General features: G+C 43.3%; 2 protein-coding genes across 2 annotated transcripts; both read left to right on the top strand.

Annotated features, from left to right (window-relative positions):
* The first annotated feature begins 5,329 nt into the window (after window positions 1-5,329).
* LOC103711451 (putative pectinesterase/pectinesterase inhibitor 22) lies at window positions 5,330-8,025 on the top strand. The gene is made up of 2 exons (XM_008797590.4): window positions 5,330-6,284; window positions 7,187-8,025. The coding sequence occupies exons 1-2, from the start codon at window positions 5,330-5,332 to the stop codon at window positions 7,855-7,857; spliced, it is 1,626 nt and encodes a 541-aa protein (XP_008795812.2). The 3' UTR covers window positions 7,858-8,025.
* Window positions 8,026-19,968: 11,943 nt separating this feature from the next.
* On the top strand, window positions 19,969-22,812 carry LOC103711415 (pectinesterase-like). Its single transcript, XM_008797548.4, has 2 exons — window positions 19,969-21,055; window positions 21,975-22,812. The coding sequence occupies exons 1-2, from the start codon at window positions 20,017-20,019 to the stop codon at window positions 22,664-22,666; spliced, it is 1,731 nt and encodes a 576-aa protein (XP_008795770.2). The 5' UTR covers window positions 19,969-20,016; the 3' UTR covers window positions 22,667-22,812.
* The last annotated feature ends 1,086 nt before the right edge of the window (window positions 22,813-23,898 follow it).

Genomic DNA, 23,898 nt, shown 5'->3' with positions numbered 1-23,898 from the left:
TTCTTCAAATAAATAAAGCCCATGCCAAGTAATATCTCACTATTCTTGCACGCAAAATCCGCGTCCCTTCCACCACAACTGGCCACATGAACACAAGAGCGAGAAGCCCATCTGATATGGCCCACAGACAGAGCCGGAAACATCTTATTTCACCATAGAGAAATAACTTGCGGAATTGCGGTCATTCTCCTCTGTTGGACCGGAATAAGACAGGGCACGAAAGAAAGCTTCTCTGTCTGAGTGGTCAGCGATCATAGCTGTTTCCGTCTTATTAGAAGGTCACGATGTTAACAAGGCAAAGCACAATCACAGGTATGCTGATGAATAGACCGTGCATTATTAAATCGCAGTCTATAGCGGTCAAAGAGAACTAAACATTCGCCGGAATGTTTTCAAGACCTTTAATCCGATACAACTGGCAGCCACGCGCGGCACCGACACATTGATTCGCTGAAGAAAGCTGTTATCCAGCGTTCGCACGGCCCTACCGACAAAATCCTTCTAGTAAAATATTCCTTTGGTTGTTTACTTTTGCCCTCTCCTCCTGCAAGCCCTAATATCTCTCTCAAGTCTCAGCAGCTTCCCTGCTGATTACCAACATGGCAGCTTTTTTTTTTTTTTAAAAAAAAAATCCATATACCCGTGAGCAAAGTTTGATATATATAGTTTGGTATAGCGAGCACCAGGATCGTCTACCTGCAGATCTGATTCCTATAGGATATTTAAACATACCGAATAAATTCTTTGTATGCATATTGCATCGATTCTTGATTGCAGCAAAGGTAGGAGATGCAGCGCGTAGTCTAATTGCCACCGAGGACAGGGATATCCTTAATGTTTTGATTGCCAGTGCAGTAAGATCAGTTGAAGCATAGTTTCTCTATGGCAAATTTATTTTATCTCCACTGAGGTATGATAAGTGGATGCTAATATGGTACAATTAAGTTCTCTATCCTTGTCATCTCGGTATCATAAATTAATATAATGGGATGACTACCTAATATAATAGCAATATATTTGATGACATTTTTTTCCTAAATTATTTATTATATTTCAAAATCAATTTTAATGATCAAATATTTATATTAATTCATGAAAGTGTTTGGCATTCTCGTCGTTGCTATAATGAACGGTATTCTAGTTATACTTTTTTTTTATAATGCTGATGGAGGTGACACAGTTTCTCAGCTCATAATCTATTTTTTCTAACCTTTCTTCTCGAGTCTCAACCTAGATCAACCGTTATCTCTCGGTTTATCTTGGCATCAACCACCTACCTTGTTGCTAAGGTCTCCCGTAGTAAAAATCTTATTTTGTCACAGATACTATTTGCCCGTCACTGTGACTGGCTTTAAGCGGTCAGGGGATAGCTTGTGCTAGATGCTGTCCCATTTGCAGTTTAGAGGCACGATACATCACAAAGAATTGACAGTTAGTGACCTCTAGCTACCTGTGATGGAATTCATGTTCCCTCCTTTGGTTATTTTTTTTCTTCTTTTGTGCTACAATGTATGATTTGATGATTCATGTGACTCTAGTACAAATATAATTTAAAAAAATTAAAAAATAATAAGTTATGGAGCGTTTTAGGTAGCTTTTTCTCACCAGTCCAGAAATTTTTTTCTAAAATGATTGGCCACAAAAAAAGCCACCCAGTCTGCAGCTCCATTTATCTTTCTATAAATATGTATGGGCCAAAAGGCAATGTCTCTGCCTACCATATTTCATATATTTCAGATCGTTTGGTAATCTTTGGTGTCACATGAGAGCAGACATTTTTTGGTTCGTCTTTTCCTATTTTACACATACCAACAAATGAACAACCATTTATCATGGTTTTGAAGAATCCTGATATCTAATGTATAACTTTATATGCATACATCCCACATACATTTAATTAATGATCATTGTTTAGTTATTAGTATTATTTGCTACAATAACTATTATAGATTATGAATATCATGTAACCCTATTTAAATAATACTTTAATATTTTGACACAATCAGGAAAATCAACTACTACAACTACTTAATCAACTATTGCAATTTTTTGCATCATCTTTAATTTATTATAGGGGTTGATGGTCGCAGGCGAAGAAGGTTTTTTTTTTTTTTTTTGTGGTAAAAAGAGAAGGTATTGCTTTATTTTGGTTTGAGGGCTTTGCTTTCCAGGGGCACGTTGGCCTGAGAGACGGAGAGGAATCGAAGTTCACTTATCGCGTAGGTTTGGTGTGGTTTGCATACTGCCAATCGCATTCTCTCTGGCTGAAAGTATGATCCTAACGTCTTATGTCGTATTTTCTTTGTTTTGTTCTGTTTGGTTGAGAACATGCAGTCCTCTCAATCGGAGCATTAATTAAGATTGCATGGGAAAAATGCACAATACTTCTATTGGCCACACCAAGTACAAATGAGACTGACTTAAGGTTGTTTCGGTTTCTTAAACCAGGCCTACTGGATTGCCAAGCAACGTTTCAGGAGCTTGGCCCATCTAGGACTCATTTGGTTTGTGGATTTTTTTCTTTTACTAAAATATTTTTTTAAGAAAACTGATACTTAAATATATGATATCTAAAAAAATATTTTTTATATATTTGGTTGATTATGAGAAAGTGGCATATTTCAAAATGATTTATGTTTGCTTGAGCATCTAATTTTCTCAAAAAGTTATTATACTCTTAATAAAGAAAAAGATCTTGCTCTAGAAACTTAAAGGCACTTATGAAAAAAAAATTAATTTCAATTCCCAGTCGGCGGAAATTAGACTTTTCCATATCCCATATAAATTTTTCTTTTTCATAAAATGTGAAATCTTATTTTTATGAAAATTCTATTTGCTTATCTATCTTTTGAAAACTCCAATCAAATATGAGGTATTTCTCTATTTTTTTTGCTGACTACAATTTTTCCCCTCCCCTTTTCATCGATGAGTCTTTAGTAAGATCTCCTTGTGCTTGTTGTGGTGTTGCTGGACAACCCGTCCATGCTATTTAGGGGGGCACAAGGAAATGGCTACAATTGGATATTCAGAAGGATAGATATATATGTCCTCATCTCAAAGATGACAACCTAGTTAAATCTTCTTGTTTTTTTTTATAAAAATATATTTTATTATTTTAAAATTAGAAATATCTTTTTATCATGTTCATTTTTAGTAATATAAAAAAAAATCCAGCAAATCAGTGATTCACATTATTTTTAAAAATCAAGAAATATGACTGTGGCTATTTGGCTGCCGCTTCTAGTCGAGAGAAAACTCCTTTTACGTTAGAAAAATACAGGGCTCGTTTGGTTCGCAGGAAAGGGAGGGGGAAAAGTGTGGTCAACGGAAAAGTAATGAAATGCCTCTTATTTGGTTGGAGTTTTCAAAGGAGAGAGATGGGAAAGTTGTATCCCATGGGAATATGATTCCCACATTTCATGGGAAAGTCTTTCCCATGAGAAACATGGGAAAGTTACTTTCCCATGAGGTGGGAATCACTCCTTTTTTATTTTTTCCCAAAAAGACCCTTCAGCATTAAAGAAGCATTAAAGAGGCATTAAAGACCTAATTTTTATTAAGGGCATAATAGGAATTATACATAACTTTCCTAGGAAAGTGGATGGTCAACCAAACATAAGCACTTTGGAAATTTGTCACTTTTCCATGGTTAACCAAACATGCCAAAAGTGCTTTCCTAGGTATCCTCTTCCTAGGAATCTGATTCCCAGGAATCATATTCCTAGAAGGGAAAATACTTCCCGCGAACCAAACGAGCCCACAATAGGAATGTTACTATACAGAGTTGAATTTGATTTTTCTTCTTTTAAGAGAGAGAGAGAGAGAGAGAGAGTATTAACCAGCTAAGATAAATATTTAGCGAGTTAGGAGCGTATTTAAAATACATGACAGGAGCATTTGCACTTGGCTTGGTGCATTCATCAGTCTTGCCTTGAAGCATATCCTTCATTACATGATACAAATTTGCAAATATTTTATACATGATCAATCTACCTAATGAAGCATCATCGTAGCAGTTAGATAAATATAAGAGTACCCTTAGTCTACCTCAAATGAGCGTCGAACCAGATTTGTGCACTACACTCTAGGGTAAGTGGTTCATGAAGGGCTTTGCCATGCATTTTACCACTGGCATCTCGCAAAAATCCGAATCCTTAGGAGATACACAAAATATTTTCCTTCAATAATAACAATAGGAATAGGATTTTTTTTTCTTCAGGATATTGCTTCACTAATATTTGCTAGTTTTAGCGATAATGTAGCTTATAAGAACTATTCTGTGGACATCTATGATCTTTTGACATATACTCTAAAAACATTAAGATCTATCAAATGTAGCAAACTTTGTCAATCTAGAGAGTGCTATCACGAGCTTTGCATAACGCCATATGACTCCGCGGAAAGAATAAAATAAGACGTACGTGAAGCATGCTTCAGCCCTTCCCTGGACGCAAGGAATGTCCATCATGAGGCGCCGGCTTAAGTTATTCTCTCATCTTACTTCTCTTTATTTCTCATTAGGCCTAATCTCATCTTAATCTCTTTATTCTCTCATCTTACTTCCCTAATCTGAGAACCCATTTGACTCTCCAACAGTCATTAGTCGTAATGACGTCTTCATTTGATCTGACTTAAGATAGCTGAACCATCATGATATGCCCTCTAACGGGAATTTGTTCGTTAAGCCCATGGCGGCACCTTGGAGCCCACCAGTAATAGTTTGGCGAAAAATTATTAAGGTCATTACGATTGTAAAGAATGGTCGACACTTTCCATAATATAAGAGGAATAGAAGTGCGTAATCGAAACGATTTCCTTTGGTTTTGCTTTTGAACGTATAATATAGGTGCAAATTTATATTTTTCGACGGAGATAAAGCTGCACCAGATGTCTTTTCTCAAACTATATATATTTTTACATCTAGCATCATGAAAAAATTAACCAACACTAAAGCACTTTTGCTAATCCAATAGGCTTATGGCCTAAAGATGTCTGCGTATGTTACAGTGAGAGAATCCCTAAATTAACCATCTGAAGCAAAATAAGGAATAACACACCAACACAAAAGGATTTTAGATGTCATGCCTTATGATATCTGAAGGCTCAAAAGGATTACATCCTAAAGTCTGTGGCATCCTGTGGTGGATCAAAGCCACAAAACCTAGGCCTCGCAGAATAAGTTGGCATTAATATAGAGCGAGCAGAAAGAAAAGTATAAAGGGAAAAAGACACCTTTCTTCCAATGCAAACTATACCCTCCTGAGGAACAGAAAAAGGAACCTCTATAAAAGAGCGCTGGCTATTATAGTTTCAATATCATATTTTTCCAATGGCATTGGCGAATAACATTGTCCTTCTCCTCCTCCTCTTCCTTCCCGCCCTTGATGCACTCTCAAACCATACCTCTTTCCCTCAAGAAGCAGCAGATGCCTTCGAAGAATCCTTGGTACACCAAGCTTGCTTCAACACCACAAGCCATGAGGCTTGCACCTCGCGCATCCACGCCGAATGCCATCGGGCGGGGCTCGGTACTGGTCCCTTCTCGATCCTCCACGGCGCGCTCAAGGGAACGATCGATGAGGTGGTACGAGCAATTGACACCACATTGGGGCTCGCTGCGTTCTCTGAGAGCCTTCGCGAGGAGATGGCGATCCATGACTGCGTGGAGCTTCTCGGCTACTCAGTAGATGAACTTGGCTGGTCCTTGGCTGAAATGAGTTGGATTGAGTCAGAGACCAGCAGCATGAATCATGAAGAGAATCTACGTGCATGGCTTAGCGCCGCGCTTGGCAACCAGGATACGTGCTTGGAGGGCTTTGAGGGCACTGATGGTCGGCTCAAGCATTACATCAAGGGGAGCTTGACAGAAGTGTCACAGCTTCTTAGCAATCTGCTCATGATGCACAAGAGAATGCGTAGTATAATACCCCATGTACCAATTAAAAATATTAGTGACAGTAGTCAGAATCTAGAATTGCCGCCATGGATCGAAATTGGAGAAGAGCTAACGCGTGCAGATCCAAAGACGATGCATGTGGATGCAGTGGTGGCCTTGGATGGCAGCGGTAGGTTCCGATCAATCAACGAGGCAGTAAACCAAGCACCAAGCCAGAGTCCGAAGAGGTACGTTATTTATGTGAAGAAGGGGGAGTATAAAGAGAACGTGGAATTGAAGAAGAAGAAGACCAATATTATGCTCGTTGGGGATGGAATGGGCCAGACGGTGATCACAGGAGGTAGGAATTTCATGCAAGGGTGGACTACTTTCAGGACTGCTACCTTCGGTGAGTGGCTCGTTCCATTCTTCTTTAGATTGACAAAAGTTTGTCCTTTGTATATATAAAATAAACCTACTTTGCTTGTGATTGAGGTATTGGAATAATGTGGGCTTAAGCTAATTAATTTGGGATTGCGGTGCAAATGGTTGGGCTTCCTTGGATCAACCAAGATGTCCACCAAATTATAAGACCTGCTAAATGACTCAACCCCATCAATTGGTTCAGTCAAAGCAAGTTGGAATGTAGATCTGATTTTATTTCCATATCCGAGGGTGGCTGCCAACATCATTTTATGCTTCCGTTTAATACGCCTTGCTATTTTTTTCGTCTTTATATGCATATATAGTTGCATGCGAAAGAAAATCATGGATGTAGAAAAACATGTTATATTTTTTTGATGCAATTCTGTTCTCCATGCAGTCCATTCCATATGCATGGATTTTATCAGCCGGTTTTCAATATGGTTTAACCGTTAAAAATCAGTTTTAGGCCTCAAAATTTGATAACAAATAAAAAAAAGAATGCTTACGCATATGCTCAGCTCGCAGTAATGAATTTCTGCGTATTCATTCTTGGTCGCATACTCCCATCCAATATTTTCCAAAGTTTTACAGAATGAATAGGATATTGAAAAAAAAAAAAACAAACGACATAACCTCCGTTACAAATAGTACCTATTTTGTTATGCCATCCCCTGCTGTATAATTTTTTATTCTATCTTCACCTTTTCTTTTCCTCATAATCTCTTTCAGCGGGTTCGATGGGCCCTATTGGTAATGCCTCTTTGGTATGAAAACCCAACCCATTAATCAGGGAGCCCACCGAGCCCAATTTGCCAAATCCGCCAACTTTAGTGGAACCAAGATATCTTTTGCAGGCTAACGGCTATAATTTATGAATCTGTGCAGCTGTCTCCGGCCAGGGGTTTGTTGCAAGGGACATAACCTTCCGCAACACCGCCGGGCCGCAGAACCACCAAGCAGTCGCCCTCCGGGTTGGCTCGGACCGCTCGGCCTTCTTCCGATGCAGCATCGAGGGCTACCAGGACACTCTCTATGCCCACTCCCTCCGCCAATTCTACCGCGACTGCAACATCTATGGCACTATTGACTTCATATTTGGCAATGGCCTTGTTGTGCTTCAGCATTGCAACATCTACACCAGAAAGCCATTGCCCTACCAGAAGATCACCATCACCGCCCAAGGCCGAAAGGATCCGAACCAGAAAACGGGCTTCTCGATCCACAACAGCTTCGTACATGCTACGTACCCCACGTACCTCGGCCGACCATGGAAGCCATACTCGAGGACTGTGTTCATGCAGTCATTCCTGAGCTCACAGGTGCAGCCGGCAGGCTGGTTGGAGTGGGCCGGGAATTTTGGACTGAACACTCTCTGGTACGGGGAGTATATGAACTATGGGCCAGGTGCTGCTCTTAGTGGGCGAGTCCGGTGGCCTGGTTATCATGTCATACGTGACGCGTCGCTGGCCAGCTTCTTTACGGTGCGGCGGTTCATCGACGGATTGTCATGGGTGCCGGCAACTGGTGTGACTTTCACAGCTGATTTAATCAGGTAGATATTTATGTTTCTTTTTTCTCCCATCTATGAAGCATGTGTTTCTGATTGTTTGAAGATGTTGTAGTTTATATCCCTCATTTTGGCAGGGTTTGGTTTGTATCAAAAATGGCCATGTCACTCCTGGGTCCTATACCTTATTAGAAATTTTAAAGGTTCCAACCATTGTTTGTGCTTAAAGGTTATATATTGTTGAGGTCGGGGGGACCTTAGCCCCCACCGAATTGGAATAGGAAAAAAAGACTGCATCCCCACAGAAGGTATTGTCCGTTTTGGGGAAGTGCGTACATATCGCGCGACGCGTGTCGTGGGCAGCTTACTCCCCTCACAGTTTTGCCCTTTAAAAAGCATCTCCTGAGGGAAGGGTAATCGAGCCGTCCATTTAAGGCACAGACCTTTTCACTATTCAGTCGATGTGGGATTAAGTCCGAGATCCTTTATTCCCACAACATATATAGTCAGCCAAATGTGAATGACTTCTTTCAAAGGCTCATCTAACACTCATCATACATAAACCACCCCAAGCTATGTGTTAATTTTCATGCGAACAAGCACATATTCCGGGGGGCTATATGGCTAATATCCTACCCACGGACCCAATCCGAACTGCAATTTCTGTATGTACCGTGCAGTACCATAGCTCGGCAAACATGGTCCTAGTCAGGTGCTACAACCTGATCCCGCTAACTAAACATGGATAGAGATCTATTCCCCTCTCTTCTACTTCCCATGTAAGGCTTGAAGTGGGGCCAGGCCGAGTTTGGGTCAGGCTATATAGGCTAGGCCCAGGCTTGTGTAGACATGTAGCCTGGCCAAGGTCCAGCCCGAGCCTAGACCAGGCCCAAATATGAAGTCCAGATTCGGGCTCGGAGGCGGCCTGGCCTACAGCCTGAGGTCTAGCCTGGAGAAGTTAGATAAGTGATGTGGTTTGACCATGCCCGGTGGAAGATTTGATTCATCTGTGGTGCGGACACGAATACTGGACTGATTATTTTGCGGGATTATGGTTGTCGCAGGAAGACGGTCCAGCCACTTTCATTGTGGCTGGATTGATTGATGTTTTTCTTTTATTATTATTTATTTTATGTGGATAGGATTAGTCTGCATATTGTCTTGTGAGGACCTCTTTCGAATTGTTTTTCTTGTTGGGACTTATTTGTTATTTGGTGGCCCTATATATATATAGGGCATGCATTTGTTATTTTTTTAATGAATTAATGAATGAAAATTGGTCTTCTTCTTCCTCCTCCTCTTCTCCTCCTTCCCTTCTTCTTCCCCTCTTCTTCTCCTCTTTCTCTCTGTATTTCAATCCGTACTTCCGTCCTGCATCAGCTTTGGTATCAGAGTAGGGCTGACTTTGCCTCTGTTGCTGAAGTCGAAGGATCCGGTTTATGGACGGACCCCCGCCGATTCCTTTTCGGCCTTTTCCTCACCTGTATTTTGCTAGATCATTTGCACCGCAAACGCCGGAACGCACGGAAAGTCGTCGCACGGCACGCATCCCGAAGAAGAAGGGTCACTCCATTTCTTCATTATTCTCTTCCCTATTCATCACCTCACCCGCTGTGAAGAGAAAAGAAGTGAAACCCTCCCGTCGGTCGGCTGCTACCCGGCGTCGATCCACAGAGCTCCTTCGCAAGACGCCGTCGCCGCCTTCATTTTCCTCCGCCGCTGCCTCCGACGCTCTCTTCCTTTCTTGGCCGTCCTCCTCTGTCGGATCTCACGCAGGCTCGGTCGCCGGAAACCCCCAAGGCAGCCCGGGAGGCGAATAAGCCGGCCTCCTATCACTGTGAAAGCATCATCCACCGCCACCGTTTCGCCGCGCCGCCGATTTACCTTCGATCGCCGTCGATTCGCCTTCGGTCGCCGCCGTGCTTCCCGGAGGTCTCGAAAGCCTTTTGCTGCCACCGACCGTGGCCGGATCCAAGTGAAGGACGTCGCCGCCTCGATCACTGCCGCACCAGCACCCTCTTCCGCCGGCGCAACACCTCCCCGCAACCACCGCCGCAAATCAGGCGAGATCCGGCGGAAGCGGACGGACGGTCGAAGGTGGGAGACGATCCACAGTACGGGTAAGATTTCGACCCGTTAACCCATAACCCGTTAGCCCGAACCAATTCAAAATTCAAATTTCAATATTGCGGATCGGACTATCTTAACGGGTTAGGCCTGTTAACCCGATAACCCGAATCCATTTGGGTTATCAAAAAAAAAAAAAAAAAAAAAAAAAAAACACGCTGCACGTGACGCGTAAGTCACGCACGTGCCACGCTTTATTCCTCTTTTTCCCCTTTTCTTTATTCTCCCGGTCTTCTTCTTCATCCCCGATCACCGCCTCCCGCCGCCCCACACCAGCCCCCACACCGTCCCACCCCCAACATTCCCGCGGCCTTCCACTGCTCTCTGCGCCACCGCCCTTGTCCCACCGCCGCTGCCATCTCCGCTGCTTGCACCACCGCGCCGCGCGCCGCCCACGCCTCTTCCGTACCGCCGCTTGCCGCTGCTAGCTGCTGCCGCACCGCCGCGCCGCCGGGTTATTCTCACCGCCGCGCCGCCGCGTTGCCGTCGCCGCCGCCGGGTTGCTCTTCTGCATCATCATACTTCCCGTCTCTTTCCTCTGCCTCAGTGGTGATACTCCGCCGGCAGTCATCGGCCCGCCCGAGTCCACCACCCACCACCACTCCCTACGCCCTCCCACCACCACCGACTTCTGCCTTCCACTGCTATCTGCACTCCCTCCCGTTTCCACAGCCGCTGCTATCTCTGCTGCGTGCCCAATCGCGCCGCGCGCCGCCCCCGCTCTTCCGTGCCGCCGCTCGCCGCTGTTAGTCGCCGCCGCGCCGCCGCCTGCTAGTTGCTGCCGCACTGCCGCGCCGCCGGGTTGCTCTCACCGCCGCGCCGCCGTCGACTGCTGCACCACCACTGTCGGCTCTGACAGCCATCACCACAGACCGCTCCACCGTCCCTGCCATCAGTTGCTCCGACCACCTCCACCGGGCCCTGCAACGCCGTGACCTTCTTCCCAGCATCATCTCAGCTCGGACGTCTTCTGCAAGCACAGGCCACTATCTGGTTTGGGTCAACTCTGTTTCCCCTCCCCGCAGGTTACATTTGTTCATTTAAGTTGGCATTAATTATCAAATTTTGTGCTTGGTGATTCGTTCCACATATTCCGACACATGCAACCACATACATCCACAAAACAACCAGACACCCTAGTGGTCACATTTCTTTAATATTAACTGTGGAGCTAGATCAAATCGAGAAGACATATATGGCTCCGTGACACCTTGCATAGTCCGAGAACTTGGTACTACTTGTTTGCAGCTACTTGTTGACCTGCGTATTATATTAATTTCCAGTTTGCAATAACTATTTGCTAGGGAGTAGTTTTAGTTTATATTGAGCATTTACTTTGCAATTGTGAATTCATTTCATGCATTAGGTCTACTTAGGAACCTTTATAGTTGGTCGGCTCATATATTTGGTCATTCATTTTATGCATCTACGTAGTGGTCGTGTCGCATCTCATCTTGAGTTTCCCCTAGACATGGATTCCAAAATTGAAGCCCTATTAAAAGCTATCCACGACACTAATGATCAAGTCCAAAACACTAATGCCCAAGTTCAAAAAACTAATATTCAAGTCCAAAATACGAATGCCCAAGTCCAAGCAAACAACGCCCAAATTCATGACCTAACCACAATGTCCACCCAGGTTAATGCTCGACTCGATTCAATTGAGGCTTCACTTCAAAGGGTTATTGAATCCCAAAAGGTTAGTACTCCCCATTTACCGGATCTTGATGAGGACGATACCCTAGAACAAATCCTAGAACAACAAGGTTCGGTTCGGCAGGGCAACTTTGATCATAGGTCTGTTCCAGGTCACCATTATGCCTACCCTCGCCCTAGAGGACCTGGTCCCATTCCTCCTGTTGATAGAGGTCACCGACATACCGTAGAATCTAGAGAGCCTCGTGACCCTGATGAAGATGTAATGCGAGGCATTAGGATTGAAGCCCCCACTTTCGATGGTCGTCTTGATCCGAAGGTCTTCTCCGATTGGCTACACGAAATGGATCACTTCTTTGAGTGGTACAATCTGTCGGAGGAGAAAAAGGTCCGCTTCGCTAGAATGAAACTCCTTGGTCGAGCTAAGTTGTTTTGGCAAAACACCGAACAACTGTTAGCCAGGAGACATCAACCTGCTATTACCGATTGGGTAGAGATGAAAGAAAAATTAAAAGAAAAATACCTTCCATTAAGTTATCAATCTGACCTCTTAGATCGATGGAACAATTTAAGACAAGGTAGTCGCACAGCTACTGAATACATCGCCCAATTTGATGAATTTATGATGCGTAGTAATGTGGCTGAAGATGAACGTATGATTTTGAGTCGATTTCGACGAGGTCTAAATGATGAGCTTAGGAAAGAACTTGTCCTTCGTGAAGTGTCCACCTTAGACCAAGCCTATACATTTGTGCAAAATTATGAACAATTCTCCAAATCTATGTTTGCTAGGCGCCCTGACACCAGGCGGGTCCCCACTAGTGCCCAACCATCTGGACCCAGACCCCCAGTCGGTTCTGTCCCTCCCAAACCCTTTTCTTCTCCACCTATCCAAAACCGAGATATTAAAGGCAAAGGAATTTTAGGTGAACCTCCAAAATCAAGCTCACGAATTCAGTGCTTTAAATGCCAAGGGTTTGGTCATATTGCCTCCCAATGTGCAAATCCGACCCTAGTTATTGACACACATGAACAGAAGGATGACATAGATAATTTGGAGGAACAAATTTATGAGCCTAATTTAGATGATATTCACGATGTCGAAGACGAAACTGAGGAAGAATCACAATTTTTAGGCTGTCTCCGACCTAACCCCCAGAAAATTGCCCACGAACCTGATCAATCCACTCTGAATGTAGTAAGGTGTGCAATTACCCAGCCTAAAGAGACCGATGACTGGAGACGAACCTCAATTTTTCACACTTACATTAAATGCGGCGAAAAAGATTGTAAAGTCATCATTGATAGCGGGAGCTGCATTAATGCGATATCTTCCAGCATTGTCGCCCGCTTGGGTCTGACTCCTGTGTCCCAACCTCAACCTTATAAGGTCTCCTGGATCGACACGTCGTCCATTCACATTAAGGAACGGTGTCTTGTACCTATTCAAATCCTCTCTTATAAAGACACTGTCTGGTGTGACGTACTCCCAATGGACGTAGGTCATCTGATATTAGGTAGGCCTTGGTTGTTCGATCTCGACGTCACCATCTACGGTCGAACTAACTCTTGCTCCTTTGTATTCCAGGGTAAAAAGATTAAGCTTAATCCTTTACGGCCCAAAACGTTAAATAAGAGTACGGACAAGAGTAACTCAAAGGGGAAGGAACTGCATATCCTTAACCCCACGGAATTTGAGAGGAACGTCTTTAAGGACTCTCCGGTGTTTGCCCTGCTAGTTAAAGAACTTCAGCCACATCTTAAAAGCACATTATCGGCTGAATCCCTCGCTATTCTCGAGGAATTCACAGAAGTTTTTCCTGAAGACCTTCCAGATCATTTACCCCCTTTGCGTGATATTCAGCATGCCATTGATCTAGTCCCGGGAGCTACCCTTCCTAACCTGCCCCATTATCGGATGAACCCTTCTGATCATGCAGAGCTCCTAAAGCAAATTAACGAGCTTCTACAAAAGGGATTTATTCGAGAGAGTCTTAGTCCTTATGCCGTACCTGCCCTTCTTACTCCAAAAAAGGATGGGACTTGGCGAATGTGTGTAGACAGTCGGGCTATTAATAGAATCACGGTCAAATACCGTTTTCCTATTCCCCGGCTCGACGATATGCTGGATATGATGGCAGGTGCCTCGATTTTCTCCAAGATTGACTTAAAAAGTGGCTACCATCAAATCCGGATTCGTCCAGGAGATGAATGGAATACAGCCTTCAAGACAAAAGATGGCCTCTATGAGTGGCTGGTAATGCCTTTCGGCCTCTCAAACGCTCCAAGTACATTTATGCGAGTGATGACTCAAGTACTCCGACCTTTTATGGGCAAATTTTTAGTCGTGTACTTTGACGATATCCTTATTTATAGTCAAACTAAGGAGCAACATTTAGGCCATTTAAGGCAAGTTTGTACGACTTTACGCAACGAGAGCCTCTATGCTAACCTTAAGAAGTGTTCATTTTTCACTACTCACGTAAACTTCTTAGGGTATATAGTCTCTTCTGAGGGTTTATCTGCTGATCCTGCGAAAATCACCGCAATTGTTGAATGGCCTGAACCTAAGAATATTACTGACATCCGTAGTTTTCACGGCCTGGCCACATTTTACCGTCATTTTATTAAGGGCTTCAGTACACTTATGTCACCTATCACTGATTGTCTTAAACGAGGTGACTTTCAGTGGACACGCGCAGCCGCTAAAGCATTTAATGACATTAAGACAAAAATGACGGAAGCGCCAGTTATGCGACTCCCTGATTTTAACAAAGTTTTTGAGGTGGAATGTGATGCATCTGGCTTAGGAATAGGTGGTGTGCTTAGTCAAGAACGTCATCCTATAGCCTATTTTAGTAAAAAGCTGAATGAGGCTAGACAAAGATATTCCACCTATGACAAAGAATTTTATGCCATAGTCCAGGCCCTACGGTATTGGCGACATTATCTCCTTCCTAATGAATTTGTTCTCTATTCTGACCATGAAGCACTTCGTTTTCTTAATTCCCAGAAAAAACTTAATCATCGACATGCCAAGTGGGTTCAGTTCCTCCAGGATTACACTTTTGTCCTCAAGCATATGTCTGGTGCTGCGAACAAAGCGGCTGATGCGTTAAGTCGTCGAGTAACTCTGTTGTCCGCCATGTCTGTTTCCATCACCGGTTTTGATAGACTTAAGCTGGATTACTTGTCTTGCCCAGATTTTGGCCAATTTTATAATGCCCTTGCTGATGGACAAGGACCTTTGATTGATGGTGTTTATCTACAAGACGGGTACTTGTTCAAAGCTTCCAAGCTCTGCATTCCGCGCACTTCCGTGCGCGATTTCTTGATATGGGAAGTACATGCCGGTGGTCTCTCTGGACATTTTGGCCGTGATAAGACCATAGAAGAAGTTGAACGTCAATTTTTTTGGCCAAGTTTGAAACGGGATGTTGCTAAAATTGTGGGACAGTGTCGCACATGTCAACTAGCTAAGCACAAAAAACAAAATACTGGCCTATACACTCCGTTACCTGTCCCAGATCGCCCTTGCCTTGACCTTAGTATCGACTTCGTACTCGGCCTTCCTCGCACATTTCGGAAACATGACTCCATTTTTGTGGTTGTGGATCGTTTTTCTAAAATGGCCCACTTCCTTCCTTGTTCCAAAACTTCTGATGCCTCTCGAGTAGCCAAGATATTTTTTGATGAGATTGTTAAGTTATACGGTTTACCAAAAACCATTGTCTCCGATAGGGATGTCCGTTTCATGAGCTATTTTTGGAAAACCTTGTGGCATCTGGTTGGCACCAAACTTAAATTTTCTACGGCTTATCATCCTCAAACCGATGGCCAAACCGAAGTCGTCAACCGAAGTCTAGGTAACCTTCTGCGTAGTCTAGTCGGGGATCACAATCGTAACTGGGATTCTATTCTGCCTGTCGCCCAATTTGCATATAATTCGTCAGTCAATAGATCTATCGGGATGAGTCCATTCGAAGTGGTCCATGGTTATAAAGCTCGCAAACCTGTAGATCTCCTACCTATGTCCCCCCATATTCGCATTTCTGAGTCTGCACATGCATTTGCACAGCACATTCATAATCTGCATCAGGAAATTAGCAAGCGCATTCATATGAGTAATGCTCAATATAAGCTACAAGCTGATTCTCATAAGCGAGATAAATCATTTCAAACTGGAGATTATGTGATGATACGTATTCGGCCTGAGCGGTTTCCATCTGGAACCGTCAAGAAACTGCAGGCTCGTAGTGCTGGGCCCTTTCGGGTATTGCAACGCGTGGGTACTAATGCTTACGTTCTTGATCTTCCCTCTGATTTTGGTATTAGCTCCACTTTTAATATTGAGGATTTGGTTGCTTACAAGGGCCCCCTTTCTATTCCTACTGATCCTTTCGCTCCGCCATCACTTGAGCTTGATGATACTCCTCTTCTTGATTCCATCCCATTCCCGACCAATCTAGCTTTACCACCAGCACAAAAAGAACATATTGATGCCATTTTAGATGAGCAGACTGTTTCTACCAGTGATGGGGGTGTTCAGCGTTTTCTGGTTCGTTGGCGAGGACGCCCGGAGTCTGATACTACATGGATTACCCGTGCGGAGTTACAGCGCATTGACCCAGATCTTTTGGAGTACTACCAGAGTCATTCGTCGGGGTCGACTTCTTCTTACCCGGGGGGAGTTGGTGCGGACACGAATACTGGACTGATTATTTTGCGGGATTATGGTTGTCGCAGGAAGACGGTCCAGCCACTTTCATTGTGGCTGGATTGATTGATGTTTTTCTTTTATTATTATTTATTTTATGTGGATAGGATTAGTCTGCATATTGTCTTGTGAGGACCTCTTTCGAATTGTTTTTCTTGTTGGGACTTATTTGTTATTTGGTGGCCCTATATATATATAGGGCATGCATTTGTTATTTTTTTAATGAATTAATGAATGAAAATTGGTCTTCTTCTTCCTCCTCCTCTTCTCCTCCTTCCCTTCTTCTTCCCCTCTTCTTCTCCTCTTTCTCTCTGTATTTCAATCCGTACTTCCGTCCTGCATCAATCTGTTTGGTGGAATTAGGGTTCACTAGGCCGGCAACTTTCACAATCAATCAAATCATCCTACTAATTCCAGTTTTGATATCCAAGCATGGATCCTTTGGGGTATGCGTGCCATGCTTCAAAATCACCATCAAGGGATGGACGGCTATCAAATAAGATAGGTTTACGTACCATACATAACATGTCGCTATGCTGGCTCTATAGAGTATTTCTCAAAAACTTAAGCTCATCTTCCTCCTATTAAACAATGTCTGGAATGTTGATGCTCCAATCTACTAATATCATATCAGGAAATGGCATATTACAAAAAAAAACCTACGACATGAAAGTTGTTTATACATAAAAAAAAAAAAAGAAAATCGCTGCATGATTTTTTTTTTGTTTGAGAACCAGATTGCTGCAGGAAATTATCGTGTCAAGAGCTTAAAATGATTTAGCCTACCCGGTCAGAAAGTCGTCTTCGCCTCCATTCCAAGGTTAGGCAAATGGATCACGCAGTCCTGGTCAAATTCTGACAGCGGGCTCGACTCGTGTAGGCTGTAGCTGCCATCGCTTGAGTTCGCATTAAAACACCAACAACCAACTTGCTGACGAGCACCGTCAACACCACCAACCGCGTTCAGCCTCCAATGATTTCCAATACCAGCTGCACTTCTTTCCTTCTCCGTTTTGACTCCATTAGTCTCCATTCCAAATCCTTCGAATCTGATGCATAAAACTACCGAGTCCTAATGGCCTAACCTCATTATTTGGGAGGGACCCGGAGAAGGAATGATTTGTTTGTCTGGTTTGGAAAGACTTGCACCGGCCGGGTTCCATGTCCTCCCTACTCTCACGGCTAAAGCCCTTTTTTGGCTAAAGCTCTTTCTTTTAATATTGAGGAAGGAAGGATAAAAGAAGCCCCTCCCACCTCGCGACCAAAGCATGTCGGAAAACATGCAAGTAAAACCTCGGAGAGGGAGAGAGGGAGAGAGAGAGAGAGAGAGAGAGGGAATTATCTCCATGAAATATTATCACATGCACGTCTTCCTAGTTTCTTCCTACCAGTTGGATCAATTAATAGAGAAACCGCGTTTCTGTGCCTGCCATTAGTTACTAAGCCTAGAGATGACAACAATGGACAATCTGTTTTTGTGCACTTATGTCAAAGTCAAGCATACGAACAAACAATTTTTAGTTGCTTTCTATCTATAGTGGACTTATAATGTAATGTTCTCGTGAGGTTTGACATCGAGAGTGGCTTCGATTTGATATTAATTTCTTAATTTAAGATGAGTCGCGATCCTAATATGATGTCGGTGGTCATTCTGCCATATAACATCAGTTTTCTATTTTTTTTAGTACATCGGTTGCTCATAGTGCTCTTGCATGAGCACAGTTAGCTACATCATTAGCAAGAAGACTATACAAAGCAAAGGAAACAGAAAACTGCTGAGTCCAGAGGAATTCTCCGAAATGATGAGCAGCATATGAGGCGACCCAATCAACAACTTGGTTTGCCTCCCGAAGAACATGCCTGACCTAGATAGTACGACACTCTTGCAACATCCATCGTGTGTCGCCTAGAAGGGGGTGCTCTGCCTCCTCCCACCCTCTTCCCATAAGCGCTCAATCAATAAGGCTGAGTCTCTCTCCAGGATGATACAACCAACCTCTAGCACAGGTCTTGTATAGGAGAGCTCCTTCCATGCTGCCCTGAGCTTCGTCCCAAATACTGAAGCCTCGAAAAAACGACATCCCTTCGCAACAATCAGCCTGGAGCCGTGGTGTCTAATCACAAATGCCACTCCAGCACTACCACCACCAGCAGGCAGGCTTTCATCGAAATTCATCCTTACTAATTCTCAGGATTTAGAATATATAAACTTGGATTAGGCTGGAAATGATCGTTAATTTAAATATTCTAGTGGAAATAAATAATTAATTGTTCATTGGTGACATGCATTCAATTAGAATGGAGAGGCAACCAAAGGAATGTTGGATGGACAGATTATTATGGATCATGCACAAAATTAGACCCAAGGTAATCGAACTCGAAGAACCGTGATTCGTTCTAATAAAAATGAAGTAAGGAAAAATCAAATCTAACCTTTCAAACTTGACACAAGTCGAGCTAGATTGACAAGAGGATGGAATCTCGGAATTTCACTCAAGTTAAGGCTGTGACTATTTAGAGCTAGATTCAACAAAATCTGCCTGCAAACTTAGAATTAATATCTTTACCTCCAGTACATTGTATATAGTTTATGCATTCAAAATTCTTGAATTTCAACAAAATCTACTAAATTAAAGCACACAATTCAATAACAATCCAAGATAGCCTTGATTCAATGGTGAAAATTATAAGACCCTTTTATTTAAAAAAAAAGAAGAAATTGTAAGACCCTTCTCCAAGCTATTTTCTTGACAATTTTTATTATTTTTAGGAAAACAAAAAAAACAAAAAAATTAAAATATACTTTATCAAATACTCGAAGAACCATCATCCATATTTTCAGTAAATAACCTCGTCCAATTGGAGGAGCGAACTTTCCCCTCCTTTAGTTTCCTCAATAGAGTGCGGAAAGCATGGAGGAGACCTTCAATTCTCCTAAACTATCATAATTTTGCTGCCTTTTCAGCAGATATTTTCATTAACAGATTAATGCCACTCCCAACCACCACTCTAAATCATAGCTAATTCGTCATGTAAGCTGACTCCAATTCCCGGATTTGGTCTAATCCCAAATCCGCTACAAACTTCTAGATGGTACAAACTCTATCCATCTATCAAACATATGCCTCCTCTCCATTGGACAAAACAAATAAATATATGTTGGGACACTCCACAACTTCCCCCACAAATCGAATAAACAAATATGTTACTTGCCAAACCTGGCCCATCTTTTACGGTTCTTCAAATTCTAAAGACACTACCGCGCATTAAGCCTTACTACCCCAACTAAAAATAAAGATCATTCCTTTTGACAATCCTTTCCAAATATCCAGCCTGCCAAACATTTGAAATTTCCCCCACGACTTGCTTCCTGGTTCATCGCTATCCCAAGAGCAGTAGAGCACAGCCCCCGGTCCTTTGCCCATCACCCACTTGTTAATAAATCTAGTGCCAGCTTTGTATTCCCTGTCGTTGCTCCAACGTTTCCACAAGCGTCTTCCTTCCACGCGCTTTGGATCTCTCAAGTCACCCATCTTGACCCTAACTTGCATTAGAAAACATAAAATAAAAAAATGATAGAAGGACAATGGAACCTCTCAAAGCCTCTTCATCTATATATATATATATATATATATATGTATAAGATCCCCTGACCCTTACCACCCTCATTCCAAACAAAAGTCTTTAACCTCCAATCCATCTAAGGTCATGAATTCCAACACCATTGCTCTTCTTCTCCTCTTCTCCTCCTCCTTCTTCTTCTTCTTCACTCCCTCCCTCGCCGACACCCCACCATTGGCCCCCGTCACCCCGACAACCGCATGCAACTCCACACCTGACCCGAACTTCTGCAAGTCGGTCCTCCCGCCGCGAGGCGTCCAAAACCTCTACACTTATGGCCGCTTCTCCCTCGCCAAATCGCTCTTGAATGCCCAGAAGTATTTAAATTTGATCAACCGCTATCTCGCTCGCCCCTCCACCCTCTCCCAGACCGCCATCCGAGCACTGGAAGACTGCCAACTTTTATCTCAGCTCAACATCGACTTCTTGACCTCCGCCGGTGTTACATTGAACTCCACTAATAACCTGCTCGACCCTCAGGCTGACAAGCTTCAAACTTTCCTCTCAGCCCTCCTCACTAACCAGCAGACCTGCCTCGATGGCATCCAGGCCACCGCCTCGGCATGGTCCGTCAAAAATGGCCTCACCGTTCCCCTCTCCAATGGAACCAAGCTCTACGGTGTCTCGTTAGCTCTCTTCACCAAGGCTTGGGTCCCAAAAAACAAGAAGACCAAGTTCCACCATGCCTTCGTCCCTTCAAGAGTCCCGAATTCCCGGCTCCTCCGAGGGAGGAGCTTATTGTTCCATGAAGTCGAGATCGGCCGGGACGGGAGCTTACCGTTGAAAATGTCGAACCCCAGCCGAGAGCTCTTTGAGGGCAGGACCGGCCGGAGGCTTCTCCAGGCGACGGACGCCGTCTTGGTTAATGACATTGTGGTGGTAAGCCAGGATGGGAGTGGGAACTTTACCACCATTGGTGACGCCGTGGATTCGGCTCCTGATAACTTGGATGGAAGCAGCGGTTACTACCTGATATACGTGGATGCTGGAGTCTATGAAGAGTACGTGGTGATTTCGAAGAAGAAGAAGTATTTGATGATGATCGGAGATGGGATTAACCAGACGGTGGTCACCGGCAACCATAGCGTTGTTGATGGGTGGACGACCTTCAACTCGGCAACCTTAGGTAAGTTTGTTCTTACTATAATGGTCACCGGAAGTCCAAACTTTCGACAGTGAATTTTTGGCTTTAGCTCTTGGTTTTCGGTGATTTTTGAAGTCTTTTCGCTCTTAACATTGACTCCGAACTAGGCGTTATTCTTGATCAACAACTAGGTGTCAAACAACGTGGCAGTGAGACATCATCTTAATCTAGTACTGTTAGAGGTCCGATTCTCTTGAGGTTTAGATTTTTGCCACTATATTATCCATCTCAAAAAAGGACGGCTCTCATTTATCTCAAAAATATGTTCTGATATTTTTCAGCGCAATACACGACACGTTGTGGATGAGATGAAAAGCTGTCTGTCTCCGAGATGGATACTATGGTAGCCGTCCATGATGGTATAAAATTCTAAAGTTCAGAAGTCTACCATAAAAAAATCCCATTCAAGTACTTTGATTTCTCTGAACAAAACCATGTAACATATAACTCGATAGTTGTGCATCTTACCGCGATATGACTAAAATTAATTACTATCTTCTACCTTAACCATGCATGATCGCTAAAACCAATTAAGGTCGCTTGCTTGACCTATAAATCGACCACGTGTGACATACGTCCAACTCGCAACTTCACGTGCCATGTGTTTAAGGGCAAAAAGCGTAGGAAGTGGAAAGTTAGCAACTCAGCACTTTTGACTAGTTTAACGTAGGAAATGTTCTCCACAGTTACTTCAGCACTAATCACAAGTCAAAACACTCCAAAGACTAAGCCAATAATCATTTCTCGAATGAAAATAATTAATAAATTTCACACTAGGATCAATCTGACAGATCATGTTTTTTTTTTTAAAAAAAGAGTTTCTAATCCTTTTACCTTAATCTTGGCGTCCCCACTTGGGATACGAAACCTGATCTATTTGATTAATTTATGTGGGCTGCAGCTGTTGTTGGACAAGCATTTGTGGCCATAAACATGACCTTCCAAAACACGGCCGGTGCCATCAAACACCAAGCAGTCGCCGTCCGGAACGGCGCCGATCTCTCCACCTTCTACAGCTGCAGCTTTGAAGGCTACCAAGACACCCTTTACACTCATTCCATGAGGCAATTCTACAGAGAATGTGACATCTATGGCACAGTAGACTACATATTTGGCAACGCAGCTGTTGTGTTCCAGAACTGCAACATATATTCTAGGCTGCCCATGCAAGGCCAGAGCAACACCATCACAGCCCAAGGCCGGACCGACCCGAACCAGAACACCGGGACTACCGTCCAGGACTGCAACATTCGTGCAGCAGCCGACCTTGCCGCCGATAGCGGGTCGACGATCACATACCTTGGTAGGCCATGGAAGAATTACTCAAGGACGGTGATCATGGAGTCATTCATGGATAGCTCAATTGACCCCCGGGGTTGGATGCCATGGGATGGAGACTTTGCACTGAGCACTCTGTACTACGCGGAGTTCAACAATACTGGCCCTGGCTCAGACACCAGCAATCGTGTTACATGGCCGGGACTTCATGTGATCAATAGCACCGATGCGAGCAATTTCACGGTGAGCAACTTTATTCTGGGGGATAACTGGTTGCCTCAGACTGGAGTGCCATATTCCAGTGGATTGCTTTGAAGCTTCATAATATTTCAATGTCAGCTGGAGTTCAAAGTTCTCATCAGCAATAAGTTGTATCAATACCCCAAGCATTACTAAGTATGGATCGATTTCATCCATTCATTTGTATCGTGCCAGTTGAATATATATATATTAAATTTGAAGTTCAAATGGTAGTTTTCTTCTTTGTATTATTGTACAACCTGATGTCAACTCAAAATCTCACCAAAAAAAAAAAAAAAAAAGCTAACTGGAAGATATTATTTGGGTTCCTTAATCCTGTATGAGTACTTAAGATCTAGCTAGCAAATAATTGATATGAGACTAAATACACACCTGCACAGAGCCTCATAGTTATGGTCGTTGAAGAACCCCTCATCTTTTCTTGTATGGTCGGTCTGGAGTGGTCTGTTAAATTAATGGATATCTAGAGATAGGGATGATACGATAGGAGGGTGACTTCTTGGTTGGAACAGTGCTATATTTGAAATGTTGAGGAGAGAAATCCGAAGGTTCTCCTTTACCGTATTATGGAAGGACAAAATACTTAACGAGCCTTGGTGCTTCACTGTTGTGCATGGGCCTACTAACTATGATCTCAAGCAAATCAGAGTTACTTTCAAAGGACCTTGGATTATTGGCGGTGATTTCAGTGCCACTTATAAGGTACATGTAAGGAATGGGAATCCTCGGGCTCTCAAAATATCCAAAGCTTTTATCTCCTTCATTAGAGTTGATCGCCTCATTCATCTCCCCCTCAAAGGGAGGAATTCATGGGGAGCAATCGAAGACCTGAACAGATCATGGCTAAATTGGACAGATTTTTAATTTCTATTGAACGGGATGATCTATGCCAGCAGATCATGCTCCTATCTGACTCTCTCTTTCCAATCATCATCGCTCCAAAGGTATCTTCAGATTCGACAGAAGTTGGTTGTGTCAAAAGAGCATTCAAGATGTGGTTGTTAGAGCATGGACATCCATTGATGAATTGAGGGATGCAGCCATCAACCTTGTTTTAAAACTTAGGGCGATTGGAACTGCATTAAAATCATGGGCATCAAAAGTTAAAGCCTCAACAAGGATCAATAAATAATGCCTTCTTAAACAGATATAGGAACTGGATTACAAAGAAGAAGAGCAAAATCTTTCATCCACTGAGAGAGGATTCAGAGAGTAGAAGAAATATATTGGAAGCAGAGAGCTAAAATCAGATGGTTGGCAGAAAAGTAATAGCATCACCGCTTTCT

This window comes from Phoenix dactylifera, unplaced genomic scaffold (assembly GCF_009389715.1).
Source record: "Phoenix dactylifera cultivar Barhee BC4 unplaced genomic scaffold, palm_55x_up_171113_PBpolish2nd_filt_p 000861F, whole genome shotgun sequence".
NCBI lineage: Eukaryota > Viridiplantae > Streptophyta > Magnoliopsida > Arecales > Arecaceae > Phoenix > Phoenix dactylifera.
This window is presented reverse-complemented; position numbering and strand designations above follow the sequence as displayed.

Bases quoted from the DNA above. Each gene is read 5' to 3' on its own strand.
- LOC103711451 (XM_008797590.4), top strand. From the start codon at position 5,330: ATGGCATTGGCGAATAACATTGTCCTTCTCCTCCTCCTCTTCCTTCCC. The intron at 6,285-7,186 runs GTGAGTGGCTCG...GAATCTGTGCAG, and splicing joins TTTCAGGACTGCTACCTTCG to CTGTCTCCGGCCAGGGGTTT.
- LOC103711415 (XM_008797548.4), top strand. From the start codon at position 20,017: ATGAATTCCAACACCATTGCTCTTCTTCTCCTCTTCTCCTCCTCCTTC. The intron at 21,056-21,974 runs GTAAGTTTGTTC...TGTGGGCTGCAG, and splicing joins CTTCAACTCGGCAACCTTAG to CTGTTGTTGGACAAGCATTT.